Here is a 15,876-nt window from a genome sequence, read left to right as displayed (position 1 = left end):
TATTTTCTCCGTAGAATAGTTCCAGAATCATGCAGATACCTTTAGCTTTTCTTGAGGTGGGGGGAGGGTGCTCATGATATTAAGAGCATTTATTTGTATTAGAGTTATTTGTCTGCTTCCTCACTAGACTGAACTTCTTGAGGGCAGGGGCTTGTCTGCATTCTTTTTAACTAGCTAGTATCCTTGCACAGCATCTGACTCAGTAAAAGCTGAATAAATGTTAATTGGATTAGTGGATGGGAAGGAAGAAAAAAGAGAGAGAAAATGCCAGTAAACCACCTGGAATTGGTAAAAATAAAAACATGAATACAGTGAAATCAAGATTGTTGTCCTTGGCTACTTTAAAAGAGCTCAGATCTCTAGCTCTAGATGAAGACTAACCCAAGATGCTAAAAAGAACTGGCAGATATGGTCCCAGAACCATTCTAGTACTCTTTGAAGAATCATGGAGAAGAGAAAACATAATGAAGACTTTTCAAACCGGAGGAATAGATTCCATAGAATATAGACTGGTGAGTTGGAAAAATTTTAGAATAGATTTTAACTATTTATTTAGATAGAATTTATTAACTCCTTGCTATAAATTATGAAGAAATAACCAGTCCCTGTCATCTCCCAACTTTTATTTGTTATACTACTTTTTCTGCATTGTCAAGTTTTATAGCATTTACATGCTTTTATGCAGCCATAATTTCTATAGTTGCTTAGTCATAGTTTTACATTTATATAGGCTCTTTTCTCAAAATAGTCCTTTTATCCATTTTTTTGTTCATTGCTTAGTTATCTCAAGGCTGTCCTCTGGAAGTTTCTTTAAGAAGGGTTCATGGGAACCATATTTCTTACCATCTTACATGTGTAAAATTATCTGTCAATTGTGTTTATACTTAAATTATATTTGGGCTGTTGTACAATTTGTGGGTCACATTCTCTTTCTCTGATGTCCACATAGACATTGGCTGCTATATTCAGTTCTAGCACTGAATGTTGGTGTGAAGAAATTTAAAACCTGCCTGAGAATCTCTCACATAATGGGGGAGGGGTGATTTTATGGCCTAGAAACCCATATGAATGTGTCTTTTATTTACAAATACCAGTTACTTTACAAGGATATATCTTTTTTTTTTTTTTTTTTTTTTTTGCGGTACGTGGGCCTCTCACTGTTGTGGCCTCTCCCGTTGTGGAGCACAGGCTCCAGACGCACAGGCTCAGCAGCCATGGCTCACGGGCCCAGCCGCTCTGCGGCATGTGGGATCTTCCCGGACCGGGACACGAACCTGTGTCCCCTGCATCGGCAGGCGGACGCTCAACCACTGCGCCACCAGGGAAGCCCTACAAGGATATATCTTGATCTATCTTTATGAATTTTTCCTAGGACAGCATGTTGCCCTTTAAGCCTATGGATTCACAAGTGTCTTTGTTTCAGGAAAGCTTTCCTGAAACATATCTTTGATCTGTTATCTTCCTAGAAGTGCAGATTATACATATAATAGAACTTTGTCCTCCATATCTACCATTTTTCTCTAGTAATTTGTAACTGTTATTTTCCATTTCATTTTTCTCATTTTTCTCAAGTGTGTCTTCCATGTCTCTGAACATTTTCACCCATGCCTATTCTCCTTCATTTCTATAGCAGTATTATTTTTCCTTATATTCATTTTATGATTTCTGCTGACTTAGCTTTTCATGTATTCTATGTTTGTTTTGTGTGTTGTTACACAGTCCTTTATTGGTTATTTCTTCTCCTTGTAACATATTTTGCATCAATACCATATTATTGTTTTTCAATTGTTACTTGAAGTTGTATTAGAGGAGTTCTTTACTAGCACTGCTATGTGTGAAAGTATCATTTTGGGGAGGGACTGAGAGAATGAGTAGGATGGTAGTGAGTAGTTGAGAGTATGTAGTTGAAAGTGAGTAGTTTGACCATGATCTGTTATCTATATAAATTCTTATAAATAACTCACAAGAAAGTCCTCTATGTATGGTGTAGTGTGTGTGTGTGTGTGTGTGTGTGTGTGTGTGTGAGAGTGTGTGCACGCGCATATGTGTAGTATTGTATCCTCTAATTTTTCCAGTCTCTACCTCCTCTCTACTCTGTGGTGGTCAAACAGTATTCCAGGATGTTCTCACTACCAGCCTTAAAACCATTTTGTTTCAAAACAAGGGTCATTTGTTTTCTCACTCAGGTCCTGCCACCCACCTTTAGGACTCTATTCTTGGCCTGAAATCCAGAACAGTAGGCATCCTCAGTGTCTTCTTCATCCTGATACAATTTTTAGTGCATTTGTGTCTTCTTCACCCTGATACAATTTTTACTGCATTTGGGAGCCCTTACTTTTTGGGATGAGAAAATGCTTTCAATTTTCATCAAAGGTAGAGTTTTGGTTTCTATATCTCATTTTTCTTATAATTTTGATTGGTTACAGAGAAGAAAAGGGAGCAAAGATGTCCTTACTCTGACATATTAAACTGAAAATTCCCTAGAATATATTATTATACAGATGTTTTAAGAGCAGTTAGCACTAACTATTGATAGCCAGTCTGAGTTCACTAAGAAGAAATTATGCCAAACTAACCTTAAGAAAATTCATGAAAAGACATCTGACTAACTTTTTAAAATTATGTCTTCATGAAGAAGAAACAGCAGTAGAAAAAGTAATACAATTATGCTGATGTAGTTGGTTGACCAACTGAAGTCAAATATAATTCATTGATGGAGGGTCATCAACCTGAATGGACGTTCCTGTGATAAGCCACAGGGCTTTGTCCTTGACCCTTCCCTCTTAAATGCTGTCATCTGTGACTTAAATGAAGATATAGAATGTAGGAGATTCAAATTTGTAAACTGGCATTAATGAAGAGGAGTATCTTCTGAATTAGAATCAAAGAGAATTTCTGAAGTTTGAAAGAACAGGCTGAAATCAACAGATTAACATTTTATTTTCTTTTTAAATTTTTTTATGGGACCATAATTGCTTTACAATGCTGTGTTAGTTTCTGCTGTACAATGAAGTGAATCAGCCACATGTATACATATATGCCCTCCCTCTTGGACCTCCCTCCCACTTAACCCCCCATCCCACCCATCTTGGTCATCACAGAGCACCAAGCTGAGCTTCCTGTGCTTTATAGCAGGTTCCGATTAGCTAACTATTTTATACGTGGTAGTGTATATATTCTTACACATAGATTCTAAAAAAGTTAGTTCTAGGATAAAAAAACTTAACAAAAATTGTATATTATAAATAAGATGCTGGGATATAGGAAAATGGCAAATTTAATATAAGCCATCCATGTGGTATAACTCTTGAGAAGCCAAATTTTGTTTGAGTCTGAGTTAGAAGTTACCTAGACCAAGTGAGATGATAAGCCCCTTTTATTCTGTACAGGTTGGACCATGTTTAAAATATGCTGTTCCAGTTTGGTTACTACAGTGGAGAAGGGACAAATACATTAAGGGGATGATGATTGCTAATTTCAGATATCTGAAAGGCAGTCATGGATACCTTGTGAAAAATATGGTAGACTTTTTTTTGTGACTGGGAAGAGATGCAGTGGTGGTTTGAAGGTACAGAGAGCACTAGAATAGATTAAGAAACTGTAAATGTAGATGTCAAAAATGATAACTGTTTCTCTAATTCCAAGGAGTACTGAAAATGAAAAAAAGAGAACAAAAAGAATGATCTAAAAGTCTTCTGCAAAGATGGTGATCTCAGTCGTCCTCCTTAGTCCCTCTCCGTGGTCAATCTATTTAAGTTATTGAAAGGATGTTGATTATGAGATTTGAAAAAAAACCAATGGAATGTGTAAAAATGGATCTCTAATGTGAGGGTGCTGTGCTTTGTCTACACTGCTACAATATGAATGAACTAACAGTGAGAACCACTGACCCACAGGACAAAAAAATGAAGTGCATTAAAAGTAAAAATAGTGAAATTTAATCATAACTTATTCTGCTTTTTTCCTTCTTTAAAGAGACATATTAAACCTTATTTGCCTCACAAAGCTAGAATGGGTGAGCACAAAACTGTTTAAAACTAATAAAAATGATTCAAAAATCTATTTCTGATCTGTACTATGATCAAGGATTAGATAAAATGTGAGGGGAAAGATAAAGGAAAGGAAAAGAAGGGGTAGGTAGGAACAAAAATTCATTTTCAAATAAAGACAAATGACTAACGACTACCTTATAATAGCACTCTGCAAAATAGATGAACTCTGGGCTTCTGAGGAACAACTACATGTTTTATCACTGCTTCCTTTAAAAATTCCATTAAAATGAGGGTAAAGAAATAAAATAGGTTTAAACCCACAAGTACCAGGAGATCTGGAGAAGGATTTCAGTCAGACAAGAGACTGTAATGCATTTTTCAAGAAAAATGAATGGGGAAAGAGAGAATAAGAACTGATTTATCAAGCTGGAGTAAGATAGAACCCCAGAGAAACTCAGTATTCAAGGTGCTTGGTACAGCAGACAGTAAATCATGGGGCTGCAATTAGGGGGATTGGCTAAAAGTCTGTGTACAAAGTAGTCAAGACCCCAGAGCCTGCCCAACATGTAAAATGTCTACAGCCAGATGTATACTTTCCTGAAGAACAGCAGAAGCTTCTCTTCTAAAGAAGCTGAATGTCTCCAGAGAAAAGACCTCTACATAGTGACATTTTGGAGTACCCCATAAAATGACCTCCTTCCAAATAATCTTCTTAAATCATAGTTTGCAAATCAGCAAGCCCAGCTCAGGTACACTGAGCGTACAGACATCTTTTATGTTGCCAAATAAAACTGGGATACCAAGGATTACCAAAGTGAAATTTTCAACGTGAAAAAGAAAAGATTAAAAAAAACAAAAACAAAACTCATCTTGGCAGGAACAGAGATAATTCAGGGAATTAAAGAGAATTTAAGAAAAACAAAAGTAAATTTTATCTTATAGTTGTAAATACATACATAAAATAAGAATAGGATGCTAATATAAAAGGAAATCAGAGAATAAAGAAGAGCTTTTGAAATGAAAAATAACTGCCAAAATAAAAATTTCAATAGAGAGGTGGGAAAATAAACTGAAGAGAATCTCCCTACAAGTAGGGTAAAAAGGAAATAAATGGAGAATGTAAAAGAAAAGGTTAAGGGGCTTAGAGATGAATCCAGAAAATTCATCCAACTCAGAAGCTGCAGAATGAGTGAACAGAGAAACGAGAGCAAAGGAAATTAACAAAGAACAAGACATCTTTACAAATGGAAAGATATAAGCATCCAGATTGAAACTGTCCCCATAGGCCCACGTAAAGTGACATCATCTTGCAATTTTAGAAAACCAGGGATAAATGATAGTCTAAAGAGATTCTAGAAAGACAGTAAATGTTATCTACAAAGAAATGATTAGCAGAATGGCATCAGACTTCTCAGCTACATTGGATGCTGAAAGACAGTGGAGTTGTAAACCCTAAATCTGAGGATTTGAATCCTATGCCTAGCCAAAGTATCACTTAAGTGAAAAGGTAGAGTAGTTATTTTCAGACCTGCAGGAACTCAGAAATGTCACTTCCCATGCATTCCACCTTAGGAAAATACTGGAGGATATGTTCTACTAAAACAAGAGAACAGAACAAAAAAGGGAACGACATTGGATCCAGAGAAGAGGGTACCCTACAGAGGAGATAGATGAAGGGAATACGTAAGATGAAATCTATGCAGCAAGCACACCTGGAGAGGAACCAGTGCAGTTTGTAGCAAGAGGTTAGAGGTATTTATATAGTCATTTATAATGATATGATTTATTATTGATTGAACTAAAAATATTGTTATAATTGTATTGGAAGATGGAGGAAGGGTTGCATAAGTGAGGTAAATCATTATCATGAAAAGATGAATGGTTATGTGCAAAACAGATAGCAGTATAAGCATATTATTTAGAAATATATAAATAACTGTTAGAAGTATCAGCTAAGAGAATTAAAAATAATTATGAATTGCTGGACAAGGTTGGGATACATGGGGATAAGACTTTCCTGGTTTTCATTATAAGTCTTTACATTTATTTCTTTTTAACTAGGTGCATTATTACCTTGATTCAATTTTTTGAAAATTAAGAATAATCAAAGCAAATTAAGATGAAGAAATAAACCTCTGCTTTTAAAAAGAAGACAGTTATTATTCTTAGAACTGCTTTTAAAGTATTCATAAATTCTTACCTAAATTTTGGAAACACAGTAATTCTTATGTTTTTTTTTCTTATTTTCAGGTAAGTATATTTGAATGCTCTAGAATAATATTTTATCTTATTTTACATTAGAGAAAATGCTCAACTTCCATCCATAGTTTGGAAAAGTTTAGTTTCTTATCATTAATGGCTTTTAAAAATTTGTCTGATATGAGAATTGCTACTCCAGCTTTCTTTTGATTTCCATTTGTATGGAGTATCTTTTTCCATCCCCTCACTTTCAGTCTGTATGTATCCCTAGGTCTGAAGTGGGTCTCTTGTAGACAGAATATATATGGGTCTTGCTTTTGTATCCATTCAGCCAGTCCATGTCTTTTGGTGGAAGCATTTAATCCATTTACATTTAAGGTAATTATTGATATGTATGTTCCTATTACCATTTTCTTAATTGTTTTGGGTTTTTTATTGTAGGTCTTTTCCTTCTCTTGTGTTTCCTGCCTAGAGAAGTTCCTTTAGTATATGTTGTAAAGCTGGTTTGGTGGTGCTGAATTCTCTTAGCTTCTGCTTGTCTGTAAAGGTTTTAATTTCTCTGTCAAGTCTGAATGAGATCCCTGCTGGGTAGAGTAATCTTGGTTGTAGGTTCTTCCCTTTCATCACTTTAAATATGTCCTGCCACTCCCTTCTGTCTTGAAGAGTTTCTGCTGAAAGATCAGCTGTTAACCTTATGGGGATTCCCTTGTGTGTTATTTGTTGTTTTTCCCTTGCTGCTTTTAATATTTTTTCTTGTATTTAATTTTTGATAGTTTGATTAATATGTGTCTTGGCATGTTTCTCCTTGGATTTATCCTGTATGGGACTCTCTGCACTTCCTGGACTTGATTGACTATTTCCTTTCCCATATTAGGGAAGTTTTCAACTCTAATCTCTTCAAATATTTTCTCAGTCCCTTTCTTTTTCTCTTCTTCTTCTGGGACCTCTATAATTCGAATGTTGGTGTATTTAATGTTGTCCCAGTAAGTGAGAAAGAGAAAAACAAATACCACATGCTAACACATATATATGGAATCTAAAAAAAAAAAGGTTCTGAAGAACCTACGGGCAGGACAGGAATAAAGATGCAGATGTAGAGAATGGACTTGAGGACACGGGGAGGGGGAAGGGTAATCTCGAATGAACTGAGAGAGTGGCATGGACTTATAAATACTACCAAATGTAAAATAGATAGCTAGTGGGAAGCAGCCACATAGCACAGGGACATCAGCTCCGTGCTTTGTGACCACCTAGAGGGGTGGGATAGGGAGCGTCGGAGGGACGGAGATGCAAGAGGGAAGAGATATGGGAACACATGTATATGTATAGCTGATTCACTTTGTTATAAAGCAGAAACTAACACACCATTTTAAAGCAATTATATTCCAATAAAAATGTTAAAAAAAATTGGGGGCATTCCTGTAAAAATAGCCACAAATTGAGTCACCACTCGATATTTTCTCTCTGGGGTGAATGATATTCACTGTGGGTTAACTTGTATTCATAAACTGGTGGCCTTCCCACCCTTTTCTAAAGTAGGTGTAAATGCCCTGACAACAGTCACACTCTATCCCTGGTGAATCGATTGAAACAGAAACAAACAGGTGGATCAGCCAAGATGGCATAGTAGAAAGACCCTGAGCTCAACTCCTCTCATGGACACACCAAAATCACAACTATTTGCAGAAAAACCATTGATGAAAAAGACTGGAATGTACCAGAAAAGATCTTCTACAACTAATGTATGAGGAAGGAACCAAACAAGATGGATAGGAGGGGTGGAGTCGCAATATAGGCAAGTTCCATAAACCCAGGTGGACAATCCACAAACAGGAGGATAAGTACCATTGCAGAGGTTCTCCCCAAGGAGAGAGGGGTCTGACCCCATGTTGGGCTCCATAGCCTGTGGGTCATATACTGGGAAAACGAGCCCCCAGAGCATTTGGCTTTGAAGACCAGAAGGGCTTACTCTCTAGAGTCCCAGAGAGCTGTGGGAAGTAGAAACTGTACTCTTTGCTCCGGGATCCAGGGCAGAAGCAGTAATAGGAGCCTGGGTCAGAGCTACCTGCTGATCTGGAGAGTCTCCCAGAGAGGTAGGAGGCAACTGCAGCTCATCCTGGGGACACAGACACTGGTGGCAGCCATTTGGGGAGCTGATTCTACTATGAGGACACTGGTGCTGGTAAGCACCATTGTGAAATCCTCCCTCTAGCTTATAAGCCTCAGGACCCATCCCTGCCTGTAGGCAAAAGTGCTAAGACACCTCATGCCAAGCAACTAACTGGGCATGGGCACAGCCCCACCCACCAACAGACAGGCTGCCTTAAGATCCCCTGAGCCCACAGCTGCCCCTGGACATGGCCCTGTCCACCAGAGAGCACAGGATCTGCCCCACAAACCAGTGTGCAGGCACCAGACCAGGGACCTCCAGCCAGAGACCCTGGGACCCAGCTTCACCCACCAGTGGGCAGGCACCAGCCTCAGAACCCCCCAGGCTCTGGCCTCACTCTCCAGTGAGCCTGCTCTAGCTCTGGGACCAGCCTCACCCACCAGCAGACAAAAACAATTAACAAAATGGTAATAAGAACATACATATCAATAATTACTTTAAATGTAAATGGACTAAATGATACAATCAAAAGAGACAGAGTAGCTGAATGGATAAAAAAACAAGACCCATATATATGCTGCCTACAGGAGACACACTTCAGATCTAAAGACACACACACAGACTGAGGGGATGGAAAAAAAGTATTCCACGCAAATGGAAGTGAAAAGAAAGCCAGTGTAGCAATACTTATATCAGACAAAATAGACTTTAATAAAGACAGATAGAGGAGATGAGGAAGTATATTACATAATGATCAAGGGATCAATCCAAAAAGAAGATATAATAATTGTGAATATATATATGCACCCAACATAGGAGCACCTAAATACATAAAGCAAATATTAACAGACATAGAGGGAGAAATTGACAGTAACACAATAATAGTAGGGGACTTTAACACCCCACTTACATCAACAGGCAGATCATCCAGACAGAAAATTAATAGGGAAACACTGGTCTTAAATGACACATTAGACCAGATGGACTTAATTGATATTTATAGGTCATTTCATCTGAAAGCAACAGAATATACATTCTTTTCAAGTGCACATGGGACATTTTCCAGGAGGGGTAACATGCTAGGCCACAAAACAAGCCTCTGTAAATTTAGGGAAATTGAAATCATATCAAGCATCTTTTCTGACTGTAACACCATGTGAGCAGGAACCAACCACACACACACACACAAAAACTGCAAAACACACAAACATATGGAGGCTAAAATATATGCTACTAAACAACCAATGAATCACTGAAGAAATCAAAGAGGAAATTTAAAAATACCTGAAGACAAATGAAAATGAAATCACAGTGATCCAAAATCTTTGGGATACAGCAGAAGCAGTTCTAAGAGGGATGTTTATAGTAATACAAGCTTACCTCAGGAAACAAGAAAAATCTCAAATAAAGAACCTAATCTTACATTTAAAGGAGATAGAAAAAGAAGAACAAACAAAACCCTAAGTTAGTAGCAGGAAGGAAATCATAAAGATCCGAGCAAAAGTAAATGAAATAGAGACTAAAAAAACAATAGAAAAGATCAATGAAACTAAAAGTTGGTTCTTCGAAGAGATAAACAAAATTGATAAACCATAGATAGTATCTGAGTCTCATCTGCTCTTTCCTTAGCTGTGATCTGGCCCCAGGTACCTCCCCACATATGCTCTGGATATCTCCCACCCTCTCAGTAAACTGGTGCCAGTGATTACTTCTCTTCCACCTGCATTTTCTCCCCTTTCTATTGGCTTACTGACCTCTTCCTGATCCAGCATGCTCCCTTACTCTTTTGAATTCACTTGACTCAGCATTTGTGCCTTTCTGTATAATTCTTATGTTCTCCCTTATATTTTAGTTCTCTCTTATTTTAATTACTGTTCCTCATTAGACAGCCTAAAATTTACCATCTTAACCAATTTTAATAAGTATGTTCACAATGTACAGCCAACTTCCAGAACTTTTTCATCTTGCAAAACTGAAACTCTGTCCCCATGAAACCAGAAATTCCCATTCTCCCCTCCAGTCTCCCCCTGGCAACCACCATTCTACTTTCTGTCTCTATGAATCTGACTTCTCTCAGTGCCTCATATAAGTGGGATCACAGTATTTGTCTTTTTGTGACTGGCTTATTTCATGTAGCATAACGTCCTTAAGGTTCATTCATGTAACCTGTGTCAGAATTTCCTTCCTTTTAAAGGCTGAATAATATCCCACTGTATGGATGGACTTTCATTGCATTCATCTTTTGGCTATTGAGAATTATGCTGCTATGAACATGGGTGTACAAGTATCTCTTTAAGACCTTGCTTTAAATTTGCAGGGTATATACCCCAAAGTGGAATTGCTGGGTCATATTTTAATTCTATTTTTAATTTTTTGAGGATCTGACATACCATTTTTCATAGCGTCTGTACCATTTTACATTCCCAACAGTAAACAAGGGTTCAAATTTCTCCATATCCTTGTCTACACTTGTTATTTTCTTTTTTTATTTTATTGCTCTTATTGTTGATAGTAGGCACCCTAATGGGTGTAAGGTGGTATCTCACTGTGGTTTTGATTTGCATTTCCCTTATGACCAGTGATATTAAGGATCTTTTCACATGCTTATTAGCCAATTCTATATCTTCTTTGGAGAAGAAGATGTTTGAAGTCTATTCAAGTCCTTTGCCATTTAAAAAATTGGGTTGTTTGCATTTAAAAATTGGGTCTTTGTCTGATTTGTCTTTGAATCCAACATAGCATATATTCCATTACTTTGCCCCACTTCTGAAAACTGGGGTTCAGGAAAGCTGGATGAATGTTACGGGGTTAACACAGAGTCACAGGACCATATCTGCATATACTCTGAGGTCCTGGTCGTCTCGGGTACATTCAGGGCTTCAAATAACTCTCTAATTAGCACTTCTGGAAATAATAAACATGAGTGCCATCTGAGAAAAACTCATGAGTTGGACATGCATTGATCCATAAAAGTTTTCATTACCTCATTCCAAAATCCACATGAGGTGGCCTTCTAGAAAGAAAAGTGTCCTTGTCCTCAGGTCAAAATGCTTGGAGGAATTTGGAAGAGTCAATTTCATTTTGGTGGTATGGGAATTACTCCAGGATGAACTATAGAGATATGCTGTCTGTATAGGAGAGGTCAAGACTCAGGAGGAAAAATCTAGAAATCACATCAAGAATCTTTATTTGGGGGGTAATTTTTCATTCTGTAAACATCTATCATGTAGCTAAGAGCCTGGCATTGGCTAAGGAGGTAAGAACAGAATTGCATCTTGGTCAAAGTTAAGTCACTAGTTTGTATCTATCAGATTCCAGGGCATAGAGAATTATTAGAAAACTAGATGCAGAAATGGGAATTATTAACCATTAATCTCTGCCTCCTGCTTCTGTCTTCTCAGCACTACAACTTTGGCTTTGATTTCCCTTCTTTGACAATTTAGGTAAAAATTATAGTGGCTGATTAAAATGTGCCATGATGGAAAGGGCAAGGGAAATTAAAAGGTAATTTTCTTTTATTACTTAAAAAATCTGCGATTAAGTCAACTGCTGTTTCTCCACCTATAGAACACAAAGTGCCTACAGAGCTAAATAAAGTGTTTGCTGTTCAGAATGATTATTTCAGAGACTTGGTTGTAACCAGCTAATAAGATGACTAAATGAAATAATATATGTGAGTGTGAAAGCTTCTAGCAAAGTCAGGGTAGTGGTTTTTTTCTTTCCATTTTTTCCTTTTTTTCTTGTGTACCCATGAAAAAAAAAGAGATTACTAAGCAAATTAATAAGTAAGCAGGCAAACAAGTGAAGTGCTCCTTTATTTAATAGCAGAGGCATTTAGCAGCAGGACTGTATTCACAATGAATTTGCTAATTATAAATGAGTCCCATGCAGTATTTAAAGCATTTACGCAGTTCTTAGAAGCCTTAGAGTTCTGTCCCCCTCCACTTGTAGCAATGTGACTACAATCCTCAAGGAGAAAGAACAGTATTGCTTTTTAAATGTCCATTAGTCAGACTGCTCATTTACTTAAACCAGCACCCCCTTTTTTGTTCCCCTTCCCCTCCCTGATGAAAACCCTGAAGCCAGCACAGGCAGGCCTTTACCATGCACACTGTCATCCAACTACAGCAAACTACTTGTCATCCCTCAAATAAGCAGTGCCTTTGGCCTGTGCACTGGCCTTTGCTACATCTTCATCTGGTGAGCTCCTGCTCATCTTTTGCAACCCAGCTCACCATCCTCATTGCCTTCTCTGAGCCACCTTTTCCAGCACCTGTAGGTACTTTGCCCCTCCCTCTACTGAATTCCCATCACACTTTGTTCATATCTCTTAGAACTCTTATCACATTATATGGCAACGATGTGTTCACAAGGCTCTCTCCCTTGCTGGACTGTAAACTCCTAGAAAACAGGGACTGAAATTTTAACCTTCCTACATATCCCTAAACACCTAGCATAGTTCTTGGCCCAGTAAATATTCAGTAAATATTGGGCAGAAGTTATTATTAGGATCAGGAAGATAAATGGCAGTGTGGTCTAAAGAAAAAAAAAACGATAAAAATGGTGGGAACTCTGAAGTAAAGAAGTAAAGAAATAGAAATAGATTAGGAGAAAGGGGGTCAGTAAGAGAGGGTGGGAGTAGAGAAACCTAGGAAGGAAACGAGTAGGAAGTAAAGAAGTAAAACAGATGATGGGAAGCAAAGTAACATTAAGGGAACAATGTGAGGTGTGTGAAATCAGGGCAACATAATTAGTTGTCACTTTTTGTCAAATACTCCTGGGTATTTTCGAAGCTCATCTAGCTCCACTTTTTCCCTAGAAACAAAGAGAGATGGAAGGAAGAAAAGGCCAGAGAGGGAAGTGAGGCAACAAACACTATGAGCTCAGCACTCAGACTATGACCTCAGCCACTGTCTTTGTCCTCCCCTGTTCCTCAGCCTCTCTCTTCTGATCCAGGCCTGAGCTTTGTCTTCTTTTCTCTTTTCTACATGGAAGGTCCATGTATACACAAGTCATATATATGAGAACAAATGGGCACATGTGTCTATGTTTGTTTACCACTGAGTTTTTTTATAATCTGGAAAAAGAAAACAAAGTGTAGTGTCATAGCAAGCCCCCAGCATCCCTGCCTTTGTTGTGTCAGAGGGAAGCATTTGCATAACTCCCTGGGGAGGCTGTGGCTCCTGCCTGCAGCCTTGCAAGAGTGGACATTTACAGTGCATGAAGGGTGAGATACTGTTATAATGATGCATGTAAACATGCTATAGTATTTATGTGTCTTTAAGACGAAATGACTTTCAGACTCACCAAGCTCTCTTCCTCACAGGAGATGTGCCACTTGATGGTTGAAGCCTTTTGGAGTTATGTCTCGGGTAACCAAAAAGTGTCTCATACTTATAGAAAGCAGTACAGTGCAGCCCTGGATAAAAGTTGAGAGCCCAGGTGGCTAGTGTGGGCTCTGCCACTCAGTCTGAGGCTGAGTTTTCTCATCTGTCAAATGGGAGTAATCTCACATACTTACCTCACATGATTACTGTGAGGATCAAATCACATTATTGTACAGGACCCTACATGTGACCAAGATTTCACAGTTTTCCAGTTATTTATGCCACCAACTTTTAATCTGACCCTCTCAACAACCCTGAAAAATATTTTGATCCTCATTTTACAGAAGAAGAAACTAAAGCTCTAAGAGAAGTGACTTGGCCAAAGCCACATAGCTAGTAAACCAGGATGTTGCAAATTTTCTGTTTTCAAACTCATCTTCAATTATCCCCAGACACAAACCTGGCTACTCAGTGCTATTGGCTTCATAGCCCCTCTTTCCTAACTTCCCTCATGGTGCCTCCTCCCCACAGCCTCTGAAGGTGTTCTGTATAATGGATTAATTAGCTTTTGTTTTGTTCCCCCCCTTCTCCCCTACTTTTTCTGGCCCCTAGAAGAAAACACCAGCAGTCCCGACAAAGAAAACCAGCACCACCTTCAACATCGTGGGGACCACCTATCCCATCAACCTGGCCAAGGACACTGAGTTCTCCACCATCTCCAAGGGCGCTGCTCCTAGTGCCTCCTCAACCCCGACAATCATTGCTTCACCCAAGACCACCTACGTGCAGGATATCCCAACTGAGACCAAGACCTACAACAGTGTCAGCAAGGTTGACAAAATTTCCCGCATCATTTTTCCTGTGCTCTTTGCCATTTTCAATCTGGTCTATTGGGCCACATATGTCAATCGGGAGTCAGCTATCAAGGGCATGATCCGCAAACAGTAGATATTGGCGGTGCCGCAACCAGAGCACTGTATACCCTAGGAAGTGTCCATGCACCCAAACCCCAGGGCTCCCCTTCATGTGTTTCAGGATTCTTCTTTTTTAACCTTCTTACCAAGCCATGACTCTCAATTAATATTTATGAATCTCAATGAAGAAACAATAACAACAGAAAAAATTACTTTTCCCCATTGCTGAGTATATCCTCATTGGAGCCAAACACTGCCATTTGTCCTGTTGCTCATCTTAACCTGCCAGTCTCCCTCAGCTGAGGGCACAGCATGTATTTTATTGCACTCTGCCCACTAAAGAAAGAACAGGAGACTCTATGGCCTGTAGTGAGAGCCTTGGCTATTTGAAAGTTCCAGACTAAGGATGATTGTTGACTGGTCCAGATCAGATGATTCTGACTCACTAGGGAGCCAGGCTGCGTCCCATGTGGTCCTGCCTGCCACCTCCCCTGCCCACAGCAGGGCCCACTAGGCATAAGTACTGATAACAAAGGCAGGAGCCAGTGCTAATCTCTGAACATGGCCCACAACCCCTTTATTGGCTTGGAGGTTAATGTGGACAGTTAAGGCTTACCACTGTCTACCATGTATGGCCAAAACAGATAGAACCAACTGGGCCAGCCTGGCACCAACATGGCTGATGACCTGCCATGTCTAGCCCCTCAGGAAAATAGTACCCTCTTTGGTATACCTCTCCTCCAGAAAGCCCTTTTCTCTCAAGCCCTTTGAACCCCTTGCAGCCAGCTGGACACTGCTTAGCTTGGACTCATTACTGCCTGCAAACTCTTTAGGAAAAGGATCAAGTAATTTTTAAAATTTATACTAAAAAGGGACATATAGAACAAATTCTAGATCAAATGCCTAAATTTTTAAAAACATTAGAGAGACAGGAAAGTCACCTCCCTGCCAAGGCAGCTAGTCAAATACTGGATGGAGTAAGCGATTTGGGCTGGATGGTAGTTGAGGCTTGAAATCTGGCTCAAAAAAGAGGGCTACTGGCAGGTGAAAATCAAATTCTTCCTTCCACACCCTTCACACTCCAAACCGTAGGCCAAGCCCAAGAACTTTGCTCCTACTGTGTCAGGGACCACTGGTCCTCTGTTGATGCCAATTTTAAGAGGGATGAATTGGAGTTTAGTTGACTTTTGAGTCAACTAAATTATTAACCTTATTATCAGTTTGATAACGTATTATTTAGGGGATTTGATCTCATTTGTTCTTAATATGAGTAAAAGGGACAGTCATAATTGTAAAATATTTATAAGGTAGATAAACTCAGTTTCATGTGTTTG

General features: G+C 38.8%; 1 protein-coding gene across 2 annotated transcripts in view; it reads left to right on the top strand.

Annotated features, from left to right (window-relative positions):
- Positions 1–15,641, top strand: part of GABRA3 (gamma-aminobutyric acid type A receptor subunit alpha3) — a 154,724-nt gene extending 139,083 nt beyond the window's left edge. Inside the window, exon 9 of one of the 2 annotated variants that reach the window (XM_027097958.1) lies at positions 14,241–15,641. In XM_027097958.1, the coding sequence (XP_026953759.1) occupies positions 14,241–14,576 (336 nt within the window). In that variant the 3' untranslated portion in view covers positions 14,577–15,641. The remainder of the gene's footprint in view (positions 1–14,240) is intronic. The other variant, XM_027097959.1, reaches the window with a different exon arrangement.
- The last annotated feature ends 235 nt before the right edge of the window (positions 15,642–15,876 follow it).

The sequence above is a fragment of the Aethalodelphis obliquidens genome, unplaced genomic scaffold (assembly GCF_003676395.1).
Source record: "Aethalodelphis obliquidens isolate GAN/ISIS:26980383/991018 unplaced genomic scaffold, ASM367639v1 scaffold118, whole genome shotgun sequence".
In the NCBI taxonomy this organism is placed as follows: domain Eukaryota; kingdom Metazoa; phylum Chordata; class Mammalia; order Artiodactyla; family Delphinidae; genus Aethalodelphis; species Aethalodelphis obliquidens.
Note: the sequence above shows the minus strand (reverse complement) of the source record. Positions and strands in the feature narration are given on the sequence as shown.